The sequence below is a fragment of the Sus scrofa genome, chromosome 1, assembly GCF_054392235.1.
Source record: "Sus scrofa isolate SSC_HxYL_T2T_F1_AM1 chromosome 1, Sscrofa_HxYL_maternal_Yorkshire_Landrace_v2.0, whole genome shotgun sequence".
NCBI lineage: Eukaryota > Metazoa > Chordata > Mammalia > Artiodactyla > Suidae > Sus > Sus scrofa.
Window position 1 is genome coordinate 200493848 of NC_139383.1, and position 20300 is coordinate 200514147.

At 42.5% G+C, this 20300-nt stretch overlaps 1 protein-coding gene across 5 annotated transcripts; it reads right to left on the minus strand.

Moving 5' to 3' along the window:
• Nucleotides 1–2336: 2336 nt before the first annotated feature.
• SIX4 (SIX homeobox 4) lies at nucleotides 2337–14610 on the minus strand. Of its 5 annotated transcripts, XR_014842829.1 has the most exons (5): nucleotides 14515–14610; nucleotides 13458–14302; nucleotides 11243–11406; nucleotides 10029–10717; nucleotides 2337–6701 (listed from the first exon to the last, which is right to left on the minus strand). XR_014842829.1 is itself a non-coding variant. In XM_085020531.1 (4 exons), the coding sequence occupies exons 1-4, from the start codon at nucleotides 14515–14517 to the stop codon at nucleotides 5905–5907; spliced, it is 2334 nt and encodes a 777-aa protein (XP_084876657.1). In that variant the 5' UTR covers nucleotides 14518–14610; the 3' UTR covers nucleotides 2337–5904.
• Nucleotides 14611–20300: the final 5690 nt, after the last annotated feature.

The following is a 20300-nucleotide window of genomic DNA, read 5'->3' on the forward strand; positions in this document are numbered from 1 at the left end:
TATTTTTATTTTTGGCCATGTGAGAGGTATGTGGAAGTTCCTGGGCCAGGGATCAAATCCGAGCCACAGAGGCAACACGAGCCACAGCACTGACAATGCCAGTTCCTTAACCCACTGCACCACAAGGAAACTCCAATCTGAAAATATAGTTGTAATGTAGCTTAGAATGAGGACCAGGCCCTGGGTACCAAGTAGGAAGAGGTCTCAATAATTCAGTCAAGAAATAGTTAAGTGCCTACGCCATAGCAGTAACCCTAGAAATGGAGGGGAAGGAACTGATTCAAGAGACAGTAAGAGAGCAGACATGGATAGATGCAGTGATCTGATGCAGGAGGTAGAAAGAAAAAAACCCAGAAGACTCCAGAGTGAATCTCAGATTTTATATTTGGCCAATGGATGAATTAGGAACACAGAGTGGGGAACAGGGTTATGGGGAAGTTAATAGTTTGCATTTTCATATATAGAGTCATAGGTGACTAGACTAGGAGATTCTGAAAATATCCATTAGGGAACTGGATCTACCAGACTGAAGTTCAGGGCACAGGGTCAGGCTGGGACAATCATAGCAGGAAGCTGGCAGCTTTGGCTAAAAGCAAGAAGCAGCATAGACAGGTTTAGAAAGTACAAAATTCTGGAGACCTTTGCAGACAAGCTGCCATACACACTTCAAGAGCTCCTCACATATTACCTGTCCAACAGCTTAGGACAATATGACATACTTTCCTAATCCCTGCCCTCCCTCTTGCCTTGTACAATGTTCTCCAAAGAGTAGGCTGGTGATATTTTTAAGTGGAAATCTCATTATATCATTCCTTGCTTCTCAGAATCAAACTACTTGGCACAGACCAATAAAGCTCTACCTGTGATCTGGTTCACATCTCCTGTCACATGACTCCTGAGTGAATAACATTGTTATCCAGCCACTGAGCTCCTCTCTCAAGGCCTTTGTACTTGCTACTTCTCATGTCTGGAATGCTCTATTCTAGGTCTTGCAGGCTGGCTCCCTCTTACAGTTCAAATCTCTCTTCTGAAATGTTACTTCCTCACACATCTTCCTTGACTAGTCTAATGTATGTCCCCACCTCTACCCATGCCCCATTCTCGGTCCCATCACCCTGTCATTGACTTTGTAGCATTGACCATTATCAGAATGTATTTTATTGACTATCTACTCTATTGGAAATTGTGATGAACAAAGGTAAATTTCCACACATTGTTTTTAAGGGAAATTAGAAAAGTGGGATAGAATTGTATTGCTGAAGGTCTTGCATTCCCATTGAGAGGTTTTAATTTGCTAGTTTCCAAGGAGCTACTAAAATGTTTTAAGTAGATCAGTGACCTTGGCAAATGTTTTAAAATGTTTGTCTGGTTATTATGAATATAATCCCACCTACGGATATACTATTCACTTCAACTGGTTTAACTACATAGAAAATTGCTAAATAAATGAACTTAATGACAATATAAAAAAGTCTAGACATAATAACATGAAATTAATTTGATGACTTTAACTAGTTTTGTAATAGAATTATATAGTTGATCCAAGTCTACTTTTTTACCTAGTCTCCTTTTCATTTTAGTGTGGGAAGCACACAAAATAAAATATCATGTACTTTTAAAATGAGGAGCAAACTGTACCAAGGCTGAGTCTTCTTCACACTCAGTAATGCAGTTATCTTCATAGCTTTATGCCAGATGACTAGTGGACCCAACTGGGGTGTAGCCAGGCTTTAGCTAATGTAAGTGCTTTGTTTATTTTTTGTCTCTTTAGGGCAACATCTGTGGCATATGGAAGTTCCCAGGCTAGGGATCGAATCAGAGTTGCAGCCACTGGCTTACACCACAGCCATAGTGATGCCAGATCCAAGATGTGTCAGTGGCCTACATCACAGCTCATGGCAATGCCAGATCCTTAACCCACTGAGCAAGGCCAGAGATCGAACCCGAGTCCTCATAGATTCATTACAACAGGAAATCCATGGAAGTGCTTTAAAGATGGTTTATATTGAGATCTTTCAAAGGTTGGAGATGGATCTTGGAACTTTCAGTTTAACTCCATTAAACTTTATATAGAGTATAAGGCTCAGATGTGGTGACATCCAAATGAATAAGACACATTACTTTCCTTCATTGAGGATGAAATCTAATAATTTGTCTCTGAGTATGCAGTACAACTGAGTTATGTAATTTTGTACAAAGACCAACAGAGATTATTTTCCCCAAATGACTGCTCTTATCCTTCTATTTGTCAGTCTACGAAATGTTTGTAGATTTTTGTTTTCCTTTTCCTTACTCTTCTCTGCTTTCCCAGAGAAAAATAACTTTTCCGACATACAGTATGTATAAATATAAAGTTTATTTAGCATAGTGTTTAGAAAAATAAGTTCACATCATTTCAGAAAACAAATAAAACACTTAAATGTCCAGGCATAAACCCCTATTACAGTACAACATACATACTTTAGATCTCTTTGGTTGGGTAATTTAAGCACAGAAATGTTCTGGGACATGCTCCGTGTGCCATCACCTAACAGTGCAGTAAAGACTCTGTTACCCCACCCCATGATATACATTCTGTATAGTTTTTCTCTTTGTGTAAGGCACAGTAAAACCATACTGAGTATATAACTGGTTGTCTCTAAACATACAGTACATGCAACAAAAGAGTAAAAATGTTTTGAGAACCCTGAAAGCCAAGTCACATGCTATATAATTTTGCTTAATAAAATGTATGGTGGTAGTAAGAAATTAACATGAAATGTATCAGTTAGATACAAAATAACCATTAGGCTCTATCTAAGTTCTAGGAAGACTTTGAAACATCTTTCGTAAAACGTAATTCTTTTCCCTACAGTTTTTCTGAATTATTTATATTTTTATGATGAGATGATCTGTCAAAAACATTTTAAAGAGCGAAGAACTTCTGGTTATGTACTAATGCACAATTGTCTAACATGTAGTAGGGCAGGCTGCAACATCTGCCCAATAATCCAGCTTTTAACATGCAAGACACAAGGGCATATAGAGGGAGATTTAAGGTCAGTGTGCAATTCACCTATGAATTTTATCTATGGCTATAACATCTACCTGCCTTTCATAACACAAGAAAGGCACTGAAACCTGTGTACAATTCAGTCTTTACATTACTATGAATACACGTGAGCTATAAAGCAGTACAACACAGATTTTCTTGCTTGTTTAAGGAACAAATGCACCTTCTCCTTAAATAGACGGTCCTTTCCTGGGTGTAACTAAGCGCTAAATGCCAAATTCTGGCTGATAGAGTGCATAGGTAGGCTCAAACCAACAATTCCACAGCCAGCAGCAGGGGTTGGGGTTTGTAGGGAGAGTTATTAACCCCTATTCTGATTCCTCCTTGGGGGTCATTAGAGGATCATTTGCAGCATCTTCAAGCATTGGTTTATGTAAGAGAGAAATTCTGCTACATGAACTCCAAGGGTTCTGAGTCTGGCCCTTGGTACTTCCAGGAAAACAAACAAACAAGAAAAGGCAATTCTGTGCAAGGAGATCATGGGGTTTATTTTATTTCATTCACATATATGTGGGCTACATACCAACTGGCCCTATTTCACTGAAAGAATAGAAAAGAACAATAAGTTCTTTATAATGTGCATTGACTCTTACCTGGTATATTGTGTAGCTACCTGGAGTAATTGTAGGGGTATAATTACATCATACTGGAGTATGAATAGTTTCCTAGGTAAGTCTTAAGTTTTGTGCTATCTTTTTTTTTTCTTAAGGAAGAAAAGAGGAAGAACCATGAATAAGAGAAGCTTATATTTTGGAAGACATATAAAACTTTTCCTGTTATATATAGCATATATAACTTTCCAAACATTCCCATCTTTCTTATTGGATGGGTAGTATTTTGAAATAATTAGCAAACTCTTGATATCTGCAGCAATCAGTGGATAATATTATTTTCATGTCAATTACACTATAGAACCATGTAAATAACCTCAGTAACATCATCAGCACACACCCAAAGAAACACACAAGCTGTATAAGGAGTGATGGAGTGTAAGAGAACTCTAAAAACCTGATGTTTTAAAACAAAACCAAACAAAAACCACGTAGTTTCAGCAGTTCAGGAACATTCACCAGTTCCATTAAAAAAAAGGGGGGGGATCTAAGTTCATATCAAAATTATGGGAGAGGAATTCTTCATAGGACTCTTCATCTATGCCTGCAAGTTCCATTTGTAATGACAACAAAAGTTACCTCTATAGCCCTTGTTCAACATGCTGGGCTGATGGGCATGTAAAGACCTAGAGTGGACCCTTTGTTCCCATCTTAAAGAAAGCAAGATGTTGTGACATCTGCATGTTCAACTTTCATTCATCTCTGAAGGGACCATTTTCTCACTTTTCCTGCTTTTCAGAGACCAGAGACTTTACTACACAAATGTATTTGCATTATTACATCTATGGTCAGAGTCCTGATAAAAACTGTAACCACAGCTCACAACATTATCAAATAAGCTTCTTACAGAAACCCCAAAAGATTTACTTTTAAAGAAGACATGATAATATAGTGCAAACAGTCATATGTCATAATGTAATAACTGATTCAAAATATTTAAAAATAATTTCAAGAGGACAGAATTCTGCTGGATAGAATGTACTTTTCTTTCTTTGCTTTAAAATGGTTGTCTTCATAGCCTCTAGAATTGGTTTTACATGGTAGTCTAAAACTGTTACTTTCATTGTAATGAAAAGTATTAACAATAATTGTTCAACCATTTGCATCATAAACATTAACTACAGTAATATAAGTGAAACTTAAGTTATTCAGATTTAAAGCAATTCTGTGGTGAAATTAACCCTGTTGGATAGTAGAAAAGAGTCATCAGTGCTTCTGCTGACACTTCTGTACCTTAGTAAGAATAATAAAAAGGCCACAAGGTAAAAAGGCACATAGAATTCTATAGAAGATATATTTAAACGAATCAGAGTTGCTAAATAAAGAACAAGTATGTGAAAAAAAAAGTACCAAAATTCCAATATTGGGAGTTAGATTTCCTGTTTCAGTGTTATTAATATTGACCTTAATAGACTCCTGATAAAAATCATTACTTTTAAAATTCTACAAAAAGTAAAACTTTGTTGGAAACAACTGTTCACTTCCTGTTCAAACAATAAAAATAAATTAAACAGTACGAAAACATTTTTCTTTTCAGTTCATAGTGTCTGAAGTATAAGAGAAACATATACAGCATAAATAAAATTCACTGTAATTACTCAAATCCTTGCTTATAAGACTAAAATATTTACACTCATACTGAAGTTTCAGAGTTTTTAGTGGAGTTCCGAATTTGCTCAGCCACACTGAACCACCAACAATCACATTTGGAAATGTAGAGACGAACCAGGACTTTTACAAAAAAAGCTGAAAAACAGAAATGTATATATTCAAAAACATACCCTTAAAATAGTGTGGAGTACCATTTATACTTCTTAGCCTTACCAATGCCCATGGAGTAAAAGTAAACAAAAAGAATTACATTGTTTCTAATGCTCTGTAGCGATATTTAATCTTCTACCTTAAGTGTATGCATTTTTAATTTAAAAAACTATTTGTCAAGTTCCATTTGACCTTAGAATTATATTAGGTCAACCAAATGATACACTTTTACTTCTTGATGTATTTTATCTTGCTCCTCTGTCTCCATCTATTTAAAAGAGAACATATGTGGAAAGGGCTGCAGTAATGCAGTTCTACTGCTGCATATTTAACTGTGATCTTCATGCAGATCAATCCAAAGGGTCTCGAATGCATTTACTTGCAAAACTAGTGTTTCCCTTTAAATGGGAAAATGCTTGTCCTTAGGTCTTCATGAAAATATTTGCCTGCTGATGGGGAGGGGCGAGAAAGAAATTAGGTTCACAAGTCTTGCATATCTTCATCCAATTGGACAGTCTGGAGCTTGGCAAGCTCTTTTTTGTCTGTTTCCAGGTCTTCACAGACAGTCTCAACCATGCCCTCTAGGACATACTTGGATTTGGAGTCCAGCATCATTAAGTTGCTTGTTGCTTTGCTCTCAGAATTTGTTAAGAAATTCTCTTTTATGCTAGCTACTGATTGCATAACCAAATGATGTTCTCTGCCAAAATCCTGGTGTACTGTAGGGGAGGGGTGACCCACCTGGTCTTCAGCTGTGGGAACTATTTCCCCAAGGGCAGCCTGGGTCATGGGGACTGATAATAGATCTTGACCAGTAATAAGGGAGCAGTTCTGAAGAGTTGCATAGTTGGTGTTGCTGACAGATGTCACAGTAGATTTGCTCGCCACAGGTGCAGACATTGGCTGGCCATCAGCAATGTCAGGGTTTAGCTCTGTTGGATTTAGTAGGGTGGGGGGAGTCAGGGAAAAATTGTGAGTTGGGGACACATTAACTAATGAGGAAGACAGTGGGTGAAGGCCACTCCCCGAGATGCTTTCAGAAGACAGGTTTGCATTCACTTGTGCATTCTGACTGACAGGCATCAACTGAGAAAAGACCAGGCTCCTCTCCAAGCCCTCCTGTTTAACAGATCCTATAGTCTGGCCTGAATTAGGAACAGTATATACCACTGCACTGGGAGCAATCGAGCTCAAGAAAACCTTTCCTTGCTGGACTGTGGCGGACTCACTTGTAAATGTGCTCCCATCTGAAGTGCTTGAATTTATTGAAATATTACCTAAAAAAATAAAGTGCAGATTATCATTATGGAACTCATAAGGAAAGAAACAAGGTTACTTTTTTAAACACGTGATTTTTCTCAGGTTTAGTAGAATCACCTCAAGCACTTAAAATTACAGATTCCTAGACTCTGCTCCTGAGAATCTGACTCAGAAGTCCCAGAACAGGTGTATTTTTAACTCCCTGAGAAATTCTAGTGGTGAAGTGGGAGCCAGGACTACTGGTTTAGAAATTAAGTATAGAAACAAAAATCTTTTCCAAGTTTTAATTTCAGTCAAGTCTCTGGTTCATTACTACTAAGACTTTAATATTTTTCCATTAGCTGATAGTTATTGCTAGCTCTGCCAATTAGAATTAGAAAACACAAATGCAAAATAAAGTACTTTTGTTCAGGACAAGCTTAGTAACTGACATAAAACATAAATGGCAATGTAAAAAAAAATACCACATAAAATGAGTTGCCCTGGGGCTTAAAGTTAACCATGTAAACCTGTACAGGCAAGTTGCAAACTTTCACCAAACTAACCATAAAGTAATGTCAAATCAACAAAACATTCAATAGGTTTTTTTTTCTTCTTTTGTTTGTGCTAGTTCTGAATTTTCAGTGTTGTAGTGATAGGAAGAAATGACAATAATGAAATGTGCTTTTACTAGTTAACATAAAGAACTAGAGCTAATGCTTCTCTTAAAGGTCTGTATCTTTTGAGGCTCTGACTATAACGTTCTACAGAGAACAGAAACAGAAAAAGAATTGTAACTAGAAGCAGAGAAAATGTTCAAATCAACTAACTCAGACAATGCGGATGAATCAGACCCTCCCCCAACTCCTACCATCAAATAAAACCCCTTTCCTCCTGAGTCTTTACCTAGGCATAGTGAAAGAAATAATGGCAATCACCTTGCCATTAAAGCAAAGGTGGACATGGTAGAGTTTTATGACAAAACAATTCAAATGGGCTGTTTATCTTGATTTTGAGTTAGATATTCAGTAAACTTCATTACTTTGAGAAATCAGCCCAATGTTAAAGGTAATTCAGCTAAAACATTTCCCTCCTTGAAGTATTAGAATAATTGTGATTATAAGGCCATTTCTATTGATAAATAAATGTCACAGGGCTGTTTGTTTTCCAAACATTTTAAGCACACTGAATGCAAAGGAATGTCTTTAAACAACTAAAAAACTGAAAACATTTTATTTGAACTTAAGAAAAACATTTCTATGTATGTTTGAGTTCTTCCCTGACATAAATCTTTGTTCCAGGCCAAACAAATGAAAACGGCTCTAAAATTATTGTTGGCTGCTAAACTGTAGCAAAAGACATCAGAAATAGATGTTTGCTTTTTAATGTGTGTTTGTGAAGTTTTGTTTGCCACTGTGTATGTGAACAATAATGATTCATTATTTTTGATAGGGTCATATATAACAAAATAGATGTGACATTTTCCCAAACTGCTATTGAATATAAATAAAATAATATTTCTGAATAGGCAGATATTTTACATAAATAAAGGGAGAAAGGAGATATGAACTAAAACCTGATATTTAAGTATAGCTGCAATTATAAATTGAACAATAATTTCAAAATCAGTTAAAAAACCCACTTGAGATATTATATAGGTACAAAATATTTTATAATGATGTCTAAAAAACCCCCTTATTTTCTCAGGTTATAAAGTGGGTAAAAATTGTAGATATTCTACTTTCATATATAAATTTCAACTACAGAAATCTGTTTAGAGAAATGATGAATCCCCAAATGCTTTATTGAAAACTGCAACAGACAATCACTATAAGGGAATCTTGCTTCCTGGACCCATATGGTTAAACTTATGTCTTCAACTCACCCAGACTGTCTAAGGATTGACAGACCTGTCATTTGATCTTAGCTATTTTAACCGAGGATGTTGGTCTTATTCATATCAAATGTCCCATTTTAGGAATTAGATATTAGTTTGTAATAATTTTCTATAGTAGTTTCTAATAATTTTTAAAATTATGTGAAAGAAATATTCCTGCTTTTCTCCTCCCTCAATGTACATACCAGGCTTTTTGCTCAAATTTGTTGTCTTTAAAATATTATTTACTATTTGGATTTTCCTAAAGAGAGAATAAGGGTTAGGTCTACAAAAAGTATTATAAAACTAAGCACTTCGGCTTTCTCTGTGGTTTTCCTATGCTTGCCCTGTGTTGGATAGTGACTTAGGTTAATCCTTTCCATAGCCTGGAACAATGAAGAAATAGCATGATGCAGGACTGTTGTGTTTTATTATACTACCATTTTACCTAAAAAGAAACAAATGTACAGAATGGAATTTATTCCACAACAATTTTTCCATTAATGCCTCAAATAAACTGAAGTGGACCATAGTTGTGCGGACAAAAGAGCTGTGCATAAACAGATTTTTTTTTTTTGGGGGGGAAACATTTTACAGGAAGCTGATCTTTAACTACTTATTTCGCTTTGGTAAAAATTTGGATTTTCAGATTTGCTTCCAGGAAGGCAAATGTGTATTAACATCTCCTACTTCTGAATTCAAGGGCCTCTGCAATGTCCATTGCCATACTAACTATTCCTGTTTCTATAGAGAAACAATGACACAGAGCCATCCAGATTTGCTTAAAGTCATTGAAGAACTGGCACAGCAGCCTCAGGTTTCCCAAATTTCCAATCAGTGCTTTCTTTAGTAGATGCTTTAGTAAAGTCACAAACACATAAAATAATAGTTACAGTTGCCTCCATAAATAAACCCACACTCTTAGGGGGTGAGTATACATGCAGAGCAATAATCACATACTCCTCTTGTTTTCGTTTAGGTCCATCAGTCTTACTTATAGGAGGAACATGAATCAAACACAAATGATCCAGTCTTTTTAGCTTGCTCTTATAAAACATCTTTTGGTCAAATAAATAATGCTTAGGTGAACTGTACACATTCTTACCAACTGATTGACTCATTTTGTGTTCTTAGCAGTAATAATATTAATTTTTAATCTTAGAATGTCAAGCAATGGGTTGTTTTGTAAGCACCAATTGACTTAGCATATTTCTATAATTATAGAACTGGCAGGACTCTTTGTGAACTGTATTTTTCCATTCCGTTGTTGCGAAAATAAAAGCCCACCCCCATGATGCCCTGGAACCAAGCAAGCTAGATGTTACATGGATGTTGTTAAGGAGAAATAAACCAAAGCTATTCTGTAGCTATGGCAGCCAGTAAGGTACCTGAACAGTAACAGCAATCTATAGCTCTCATCAAATGCGTCATTTACAGCAGCTGGCTAAAACATTCACTGATGCGTTATGGTGCCAAATGAGACTTTTACCTTGTGAAGCTGCCACTGAAACAGGAGGCAGCTGCAGTGGAGAGAATCCAATGCTCCCATTAAGGAACTGGCTGTTTGCTCCGGAATTGGGGATCTGGACGATGCCATACTGGTTAATTTGCACTGGTGTGGTAAAAGTCACTACAGAGCCTCCGTCCTGGGAAGCCACTGTTTGAATACCTTCTCTTTTCACCTCAGTGCTGGGTATCAGCCCTGGAAATGACATAGGAGTACTGGGGCTGTAGGAGGTGGTGGCTGCTGAGTTAGCCGAAGAACTCTGGAGAACTTTGAATTCCTTCACATCCTGGGAGGTAGACCCCAGTATGTCAGTCATGGATATACCATTGCTCACAATGTTTGATGCCATTTTGGGTGGATTCAATGACACTGTCTGTGTATTTCCCACACTTAATCCATTAAGGATAACTCCATTGGGTCCCTGAATGAAAGAATTACCATTAAGGAAGACAGGTGAAGTACTTGCAGGTACCAAACTTCCGTTCAACAAAACTCCAGAAGAGCTTAAAGATATTTTAGCATTTCCAATTTGTTGCATATAGACTGGCTCCATGTGACTGGAAAGGCTGAGGTTGGTAACACCATCGGATGAACCAGAGAGTGGATGAGGAGACAAATCTTCATGACCCTTGCTGGATTCATCTTCGGTGCTAGGATTGCCATCTGACTCACTGTATAGAGCAGGAGATTAAGATGTTCAGAAAGTCAGGGCCACAACATTCTACTTAGTGCCATTTGTTTAGAAAACCAGCCTCTAACCCCACGAAAGGCAGCATTTAAGGAAAGCACAGCAGGAAATCTTTTGTTTTGGCTATGATGCCTTTCAGCAGATTCTGACCAGGGATTCTGGGAAGATGAACTCTCATATCTCAATAATCTTTACTACTAATAAATTCAGGGTAAATCCAGAGGTCTGAAAGATGTAAATTCAGCTAACAGGATTTTCAGGAAAATTGTATGTATCTTTTTTTATAGCATTGAAATTATTTCTTACTGGTAATTATGCTGCTACCTATACCATAGAAAAAACGTATCAGAAGAGGTGGTCAGTTTTTTGGGTTAGGAACTCTTTCCCTTCCCCTCAAACCAATCCAGATTAGTCTGATTTCAGAGATAAATGAAACTGCCAAAGGAGCAGGAGGTGGGAAGTACTCAGTTTTGTTTGCCAGTTAGTTAACAAGAAATCATTTTCTCACCTGCTCCCAAACTTCTACTCCACCAGACTGACAAATGTCTCATTCAACAAAGTGGCTGTCCTTGTTGTAGGAAAAGCACTTTCAACCCAAGAACTGTTATGTGCAGTCGCCTTTGAATCCAAAGGAAGCCATAGGGGCCTATTTAACAAACATCATCCAGTGTCCTGGTGAGGTGGGAGGTAAAGGGTGTGGGTCACTCAGTGGCCTTGTACCTATCAGGCCCCTTCCCCAGCACCCTCAGCCCTGTTCTGTTCCAGACAGGATTGTGTTCCTCAGCTTTCCGATTTGGGGTGAAATACCAAATCCGGGGCGGGGTATTGGTGGGGGTTTCCCATTTGGTCTGAGCTTGGGAGAGAGGGGAAAAAAGGGGGGTGTTGGGCAGAGGCAGTTTGGAGCGCGGCGGGACCTAGCCCAGCAGAGGATCCGACATCCCTGCAGTGTCCGGCAGTCGGTTCGCTTTCATGCAGAGGGGAGGGGATTACCCGGGCTTTGGGCTGCGGGGCCAGGAGCGCAGAAAGCGCTTTGATTTACGAGCTGAGGCTGAGCCGCCGTCGCCGTCTGCAAGGGTGACTCACCGGGGGTGCGGGTGGGAGGTAGATCCGGAGAGGGGCCTCAGCCAGGCAACTGGGCCGGGGGCGGGGCGGTGTGTGCGGGGGGCGGGGGTCGAAGCTGGCAGAGTGTGGCGAGGCAGACCCTGGGAACCCGCCTTGCCGGCGGAGCGGAGGCTGCAGTCTGCGCCCGCTCCCCACGCCCCCTACCCCTTGCCCCGGGGATTCTGTTCGCGACAGGGCCCGCAGTCTCAGGCAGACGCCGGGTCAGGTGGCGTGGAGTTACTAATGCGTCTGCTCTGGGTCTCCCCGCAAGTCTGCGCCGGGGTGTACGCAGGTGGCAGTGCGCGCCTTGCTTTGGTTACCTGGAAGCCCAGCTCGGGCACAGAGCCTCCCTCCCTGCCTTGGGCGAGGAACGCCGGAGCCGTCGCTCCGGCCCCCGCAGGAGCGCATGGCAGGAGCGGCCCGCGCCGGGCTCTGGAATGCGCCAGGTGATCGCCTTCTCCCCGCCCGGCCGGGCTCCCCGGCTCCCAGATTCCTTCCCTTTACAGAACCTTCGAGCTGCTTTTGGATTCTTTCTCTCCTATGCCCGCGGGGCTGGAGACACCATCCCTTTAGGCGACCTTCTCCTTACTTTACTTCGCCCAACAATACACACAGACACAGAGACTAGGTGCCTGACTCAGGAAGACGCACAAAAGAGGTGGGAAGCCCGGTATTTTCTACCGGTTGGGGAAAAAAACACCTGGCAGTCAAAAAGTTCCAAGCCGCCAGGGTGGGCGCTCAAGGAGGTGCAGAGTGGAGAGCGCCCCCACTCCTTTCCCGTTGTCCGCCAATGGCTTGTCTGCGCCCACTCCCCCAACTACACCCGCCAGGAGGGAGCCACCGAGTGTTCGGGGCTGAGGAAGCAGCCCTCCAGCCCCACCACCCCAGCAGCGCTGAAATCCGAGACTAAGGAGTTCAGAATCAGGTTTCAAAACACCGCAGAGCAGAGCCGCACCAACACCCTACAGTTGCCGCGGCCGCGAAGGGAACCACAGCGGGCAGGGTGAATGATTAACTCTGTCATATAAAACCTCGACGTCCCCAGACCCCTTTCCGCGCCGCCAGCCGCCGCCAACTTTCCCCTCCCTCAGAGCGGCCACGGTCATCTTCAGCGCAGGCTCCGGGCAGCTGAACCCCAGGGGTCCCGGAGCGCGTGCGCGCGCCAGGCCGGTGTAACCCAGTGGAGGTGCAGACCCCGGCGGGCGCTGGCAACCTCCGTAGGCCGCCGGCGGCCACGAGAGCTGCCTTTCCGGCGCCTACACAAGCCCCTTCGCCCGGCCAGAACCGGGGACAGAGTGCCAACTTCAAAGCCAGCGGGATGGGGGTGGGAAACCGGGCAGCAGTGACCAGCCGCGGTGGGGGCGGGGATTGAGACCTAGGCGGGCGACGAGAAACTTCTTGGGGGAGGTGGGGGAGGGTAAAGAGTGAGGTTCTCCCGCCCCTCGCTACCGCTGCCCCCCCTCCCCCCGGCCGGGGAGAGAGGTAGGGGGCGGGGAGAGGTGGGCAGCCGGACCAAGCTGGTGGGGAAGGTAAGCGCCATGTTTGCGAGCACTTGGAGGAAAAGAAAGCTGGGAAGGGGGTGGGGGAGAGGAAGGGGGAGGAGGAGGAAAGTTGGCGCTCACCTTTTGGACTGGGTCTCAGAGGGGTTCCGATCGCGCTGCCGGCGGTTCTTGAACCAGTTGCTGACCTGGGTGAGGGAGAGGCCAGTGATCTTGGCCAGGTGCCGCTTCTCGGCGGGCGAAGGGTAGCGATTCTGCTTGTAGAGCTCCTTGAGCGCGTTGCGCGACTTCTCCTTGAAACAATACACCGTCTCCTCGCCGTCCCAAATGGTGCGGGGCAGGGGGAATTTCCTGCGCAACCGGTACTTGTCCACGGCGCCCAGCGGCCGGCCGCGGGCTCGCTCGGCCTCGGTGTAGCGTGCCTTGTACCAGAGCTGCTGCAGCAGCGGGTGGTTGGCCGATTCGAAGCTGTGGCTCTCGAGGATGCTGTAGAGCTCAGGGTAGATGCCCTGGTGGAAGGCCACCAGCGCCCGCGCCTTCAGCAGGCTCTCGTTGCCACGTAGCAGGTCGCTCTGGGGCAGGGACCACAGGAACCGGGCCAGGCGGTCCAGGTTGCCCCCCTGCTGCAGCGCCTCGCACACGCAGGCTACATGGTCTGGCGAGAAGGCCAGTGGGGTCTGCGCAGCAGCGGCGGCGGCGGCCACGGCGTGGTGGTGCCTGCCCAGAAGTTCCGAGTGGAGTTGTACCTGATCGGCCGCTGCTCCAGCCGCCGCCGCCGATACTGCCCCTTGCTCTCCGCTCACCCTGGCGGCGGCGGCCGCGGCGTCCCCCGGCTCCAGGGGAAAGGGGGCTGGAGCCGGGGGGCTCAGCCCCGCCGTCGCGCCCCCCGCCACTTCTCGGGGTGCCTCCTGCCCTTCCGAGGAGCTTTCCATCCCATTCTCCTGCTTGATATCCGCCGCACTTGCAATCTGCCCGGTGGGGGAGGAAGAGGACATTTTTTTTTTGTTGTTTATTTTCCTCCCTCCCTCACTCCCTCGCACTCTTTTCCTCTTTCTTTCCCCCTCTCTCACTCCTCCTTCTTCGTCTCCCTCCCCCCTCCCCCCCTCCGGAAAGCCCACTCCCTCCCTCCCGGTTTCGGCTGGATCTGGCCGATCAGGTTTCCCCCCGGCCACGCAGTCACCATTAAGATAGCTGCTAGAGCAAAGTAGTGTAAAAGGATAGCTGCTTTCTGCCGTTCCCCCAACGTGACTCCTCGGGTTGCTGCATACTATATGGCACTGGCGGCCGGGCCGGCCCGACCGCGCCACCTCATTGGCTATTTCACATTCAGAGGGAGGAGGAGACACCGTTTCTATCCCTGTCGATCACCCGCCTCCCACTCCACCCCTTGCCTTCCCCTCTCCCCCTGACCCCCAGGCACCTATACCTGAAGGGAGGCACCGACATTCTTTTCAGGCCCTGCTCCTGGGCGGGAACATGCCTAATGGGGCCTGGTAACTGGACAACAGACTCTTTCAGAGAGAGTCCCTACGATTCCAGAGGGAATATGAATTGTTGGGCATTAAGGTGCGGATGCTAAACTCTTAACAAAGAGACCACCCTCAGCATCTAGATGATAAAATTTCAGAGAACAATTCAGAAGCTTTCCTGGTATCTCTCTACTGCCCTTCACTCCCCTTTCTGATGTCTTTATTAAGGATTTTGCATTGAAAAGGGTCAAGAATAAAATGGCACTAGGGAATGCTCTAATGGGGAAGCATTTACAGGAAATTAAAATTCCAAAAGCGGGGGGTGGGGGGTGGGACACTGAAAATGGTATAAATAGCCCTCTAAGAAGATGAAAACAAGAAGGCTTCAAAAAAATGTGTTTAAGTCACTTGGAGGGCTGGCTGCCCAACTGAGTTGGTGATGCAACTAAGCATATAGAACTTTTAGCTATAAGTTTATCCTGGGTCAGCAGAGTGGAAGAGGTCTAAGCTTTAGATTATAGTAGCAACAGTATGGAAATTTAAATCTCCCAGATGAACCCTTTCAGTATAAGTGTATTAATTGTTTTTTAGAGATGATATTCCTGGTAGAAACCATCTCTATGTGCAGGTGTCTTGGAGTTCAATGCAGGATCAGCAGCCATTTCTACAGCATAAACAGATGGGAGACTGCCTTCTGGTTTGCCCTGAAGGGTTTGGGGGTGGAGTCTGATGCTTTTTGCAGTTATATCTCTTTGCTTCATGGTTTGCATGAGATCTTACCTCAAAAAAGGATGAACCCATATCTGCTTCTCTGATTAAGATGGTTCAGTTGAGTTTGTGTCTGGTACTCTTTCTCAAAATGCAGCATCTTAATGACATCATTCTAATCTTTAATTCTATGTGGACTTGTATTGTTTCTGCTTCCCAGTTACCCAGAAATGCTTACTTCAATGTATTATAAAGCAGCTGTTTAGGTCACCTGCTATCATGATCACCTTGCTGAAGTTTTCTTTTTTTGTGGACAGGCTGAATTTCATTGCTGATCAATGACCAAGAAATCATTTGGTTTTGAATTTAACTTTTGTGCTACCTTAATGAAGCCAGCACTGACATCTCTGGTAGATTCAAAATTTATAGAAAAGACCACATGTTTCTACTCCATTGGGAATATCCAGTTAAATATCGGACTTCTGGACAATATCTGAAACTCATAACTTTGAATTTTTAAAAATATGCTTTTTATTTTAGAAGAATTTTGACTTAAAATAAAGTCATAAAAAGAGTACAGAGAGTTCCCACTTACTCTTTTTTTTTTTTTTATTATTTTTAAAATTTTTTGTCTTTTTTGCCATTTCTTGGGCTGCTCCCTCGGCATATGGAGATTCCCAGGATAGGGGTCGAATCGGAGCTACAGCTGCCAGCCTACACCACAGCCACAGCAATGCGGGATCCGAGCTGCGTCTTCAACCTATACCACACAGCTCACGGCAGTGCCGATCCTTAACCCACTGAGCAAGGCCAGAGATTGAACCCACAACCTCATGGTTCCTAGTCGGATTCGTTAACCACTGCGCCACCACGGGAACTCCCCACATACTCTTTACCTAGTTTCCCCAATGTTAACACTTTACCTTATAATGATACATTTGTTTAAGCAAATTAACATTGATGCAACATTAAAACTCTAGACTTTATTTGGATTCGCCAGTTTTCCCACTAATACCTGTTTTGGTCCATGATCCAATCCAGGATACCACATTCCATTTAGTTTCTTGAATTTTTAAAGCATATTTTTCAGAGCAAAGTAGACAAGAGGTAATGTGGTTTAGCGGAAAGGATGTGGATTTGGGGATCAGCTATCCAGATATAGGTTTAATCCTAGCTCTGCCATTTATTGGCTACTTGACTATAAAAAGTGGACAGAATTGTTGTGAGGATTAAATGAGATAAGATGTGTCAAAAAGCACCTGACACATAATTAATCTTTGTTAAATGTTTGTTTTCTTCCCCCTAATAGTATAAAATAGGAAACTTTTCAGTTGTACATACCTAGTGACAATTCATTTGGCTATGTTATAGGGCTATGGACTTTCCAACCATAGGAGTCTTCTTCTTCAGGCTTATCGTTAATAAAATCTAGTGCATTGACTAGGAAAACCATGTATTGGGTTTCTGCATGTCTTCCGTATAATTGTCTCCAGAGTACCAAGTTCAACAGATTATATAGAAGTAGCAGTGGCATTTTATGAAATCTGTAGCCTGTGGCTACATTGGTATTCTATAGCTCCAGGAGGAGATTCCTATAGGACCAGAAGTGAAATCCAACACCAGGCTCCAGATTTTTTTAGCTGGCTGAGCCTCAGAGCTCATTCTGGCAGCAATTCAAAGTGGACTGGAAGCCCTTGACTCAAATATAGTCAGCTACATTAGAAGAGAACTCCAGACTTGAGGGGGTGTAGATTTAATCTCAGAGCACTATTTTTGCCAAATGATTTGTAGAAGTGATGAATATTTGCTTCTACTTCCTGTGTCTGTCATACTGTGAGCATTGAGAGTGCTGTGCTGATATGCAGTCTAAAGCTATGTTTTCATTTGAGAAAACAGTTGAGATTGAGATTTTGTGAGAATGAAAATCAAGCTGCTTCTTTCTATATCTTTTCCTTACTGCTTGAAGTTAATGATGAGAGTACATAGAAATCTTTTTGCTATTTCAGTGTATTGAAGATCTGTTTCAGCACAAAATGTTGCACTTGGATTGAATATATTTAATGGTGTTTCCATCAAGAATGGAGATTTCCTTTTTCATGGCTGATTTTGGCTGTCTTGAAGATAGAGGGAAGGCTATATATCTGTGTCGCGGCCAGTTCTTTCTATTTCAGAAAGCTTATGTACTGGTGGTATTAAGGAAGTTAGGTTCTAAAGTAGTCTCCCAGATAGAGAAGATGTTCCATTGTTATTTGGTGATCAACAATTCATGATATGTTTTAGTTTTTTTTGTTGTTATTTTTTAATTTTTTTTAATTTTTTTTGCTTTTTAGAGCCACACATGTGGCATATGGAAGTTCCTAGGCTAGGGGTTTAATCAGAGCTGTAGTGCTGCTGGCCCACGCCACAGCCACAGCCACAGCCACAACCACAGCCACAGCAAAGGGGGATCTGAGCCGCGTCTGCGACCTACACTATAGCTCACAGCAAGGCCCGATCCTTAACCCACTGAGGAAGGCCAGGGATTGAACCAGCATCCTCCTGGATACTAGTCGGATTCGTTTCCCCTGTGCCACAACAGGAACTCCAGTTTGTGATATGTAATCAACATTTCTGAAGGATTGTTCATTTATCAAACATTTATTGAGTCTTAAGTCACATGGTGTTGCCTTCCCTACTGAAGGACAGAAAGAATACATATATATATATATATATATATATATATTTTTTTTTTTTTTTTTGCTTTTTTTAAGGGCTGCATCCACAGCACATGGAGGTTCCCAGGCTAGGGATCTAATTGTAGCTATAGCTGCCGGCCACAGCCACAGCCACAGCAATGCCAGATCCAAGCTGCATCTGTGACCTACACCACAGCTCATGGCAACGCTGGATCCTTAACCCACTGAGTGAGACCAGCGATCAAACCTGCAATGTCATGGTTCCTAGTTGGATTCGTTTCCACTGAGCCACAACAGGAACTCCAGAAAGAGGAATATATTGGGATCTCTGACCCTAAGGAGCTTAAAATCTGGTGGGGGAAGTAACACATATTCATAAGTACATGCAATAGAGGGTATGCAAGTGGTGAGGATAAAGAGACTAATTTTGAGAAGCAGAAGGCAAGAGGGAAAGGATTTTTAACTGGGCCTTTAAGGACAAGAATTTTGACAGTTCAAAGATAGAGTTCATTAGAGGCAGAAGGAACAAAATGAGTAAAACATGGAGCAATGAAAGTGTGTAGTTTATATCTGAATATATTGAGTAATTCACTGTGTTTGGAGTGTTGGTTTTATGTAGGTGTGTGATGGGAGATTAGCTTAAAAGGTATGTTGGGGACAAATTATGAAGGACTTTGAATGAAATGCACATTTTGTTGTGGTGTCGTGGGCACAGTGGTCTGTATATAGTGGCTGTGTTTGTGAGTAATATCATGGTCACATTTGATTGGTCCAGGGATAGGCACTGGTCCCAAACCAAAACAGAATCCTTTTCTAGGATTTTTCAAACTTGCACGACAAAAAGAATTAAGACTGGTAGAGGGAGTTTTGGTTGTAATGCTTGAGAGTTCTCAGTGACCAAGCTATTTGTCTGTGGAGGATGCTGATGAGCAGTAGGTAAGGGGGAGGGTGACCGAGTGAGTCTCCTGGGGGATAGTGGAGCGAAAAGGTCCTGGCAGAGACTATATGCCAGGTTCTAGTCATCTCCCAGGTGTAGCAGCATTCTTGCCTTTTTGTGATGATATTTATTTCCCCAGGAGCCAGATACCCCACTTGAACTAGCCTAGGCAAAAAGGTGACTTTTTTGGATCATGATATCAAAAAAATGGGAAGACTAGAATACAGCTGGTCAGACCTGAAGACCTATTCATTGTCTTTTTTCATTTGCCTCTCCCATCAAGTTAGTTTTAGTCTTTCAAAGTAGCTTTCCCCAGAAGGTTGGAACCATGGCTGCCAGTAGTTCCCAGTTCACATTTTCTAGCTTCCAGAGGTTCTGCTGCTTTTCCCTTACTTCAAATTTGATAAATTCTGCTGAAGACCTTTGACTGGTCCAGTTAAGGGTTGTATATCAACCCCTAGGCCTAAGGGCCAGCAATGTGACTGGCAGACCTATTAGAAGGCATGTTGGGGAGGATCTCTTTTCGGTAAAAAAGGGGAGGGATGCTGTCCATCGTCAAGGGAAAAAAACAATAGAAGTCTTCAACAGATGAGGAAGGTCCAACCTGGGGCCATAGCCTTGGGTACAGAAAAGGAAGGTGTGCATTTGAGAAATATTGCCTCAGGGAGGTAGAGTCCACACTTAGGAATGCTAGAGGATGAGCAGATTTGGGAAAAGAAATGATGGGCTCCATTGGTCCACCTTTCAGAAATAGCTATCTTTAGAAATTTAGGAAAGTTGAAAGTTGGGTGGTTTTTGTTTTGTTTTGTATGGAAGTTCCAGGGCCAGGACTGGGGATTGAACTGGTGCTTCCACAAAGACAAGTTGGATCATTAACCCCCTGCAATACAGTGGAAACTCCAAAAGTTTTTTTTTTTATTTAAATAAAGTCTAAGATTCTATTTGAATCCAATCTTGTGCTGTCAATGCTTTCCTCCTCAAAGCTTTCTGACTATTCTGTGTTAGTGAACTCCACCAGCAGAAATGGTATACTTTTCAGAGTTTCTATTATATACAAGGCATTGTAGTAGGGCCTTTGTATATGGACACATCATGTAATTTAATCATTACAGCAACCTTGTGAAGGGTATTATATGGAGGAAGGAAACTGAAGGAAGAAAAATTTGACTCAAAAACA

Bases quoted from the DNA above. Each gene is read 5' to 3' on its own strand.
- SIX4 (XM_085020531.1), bottom strand. The intron at 10,718-13,457 runs GTGAGCGCCAAC...TGCTCTATACAG, and splicing joins TCTGAGACCCAGTCCAAAAG to TGAGTCAGATGGCAATCCTA. The intron at 6,702-10,028 runs GTAAAAGTCTCA...TTATTTTTTTAG, and splicing joins TTCAGTGGCAGCTTCACAAG to GTAATATTTCAATAAATTCA.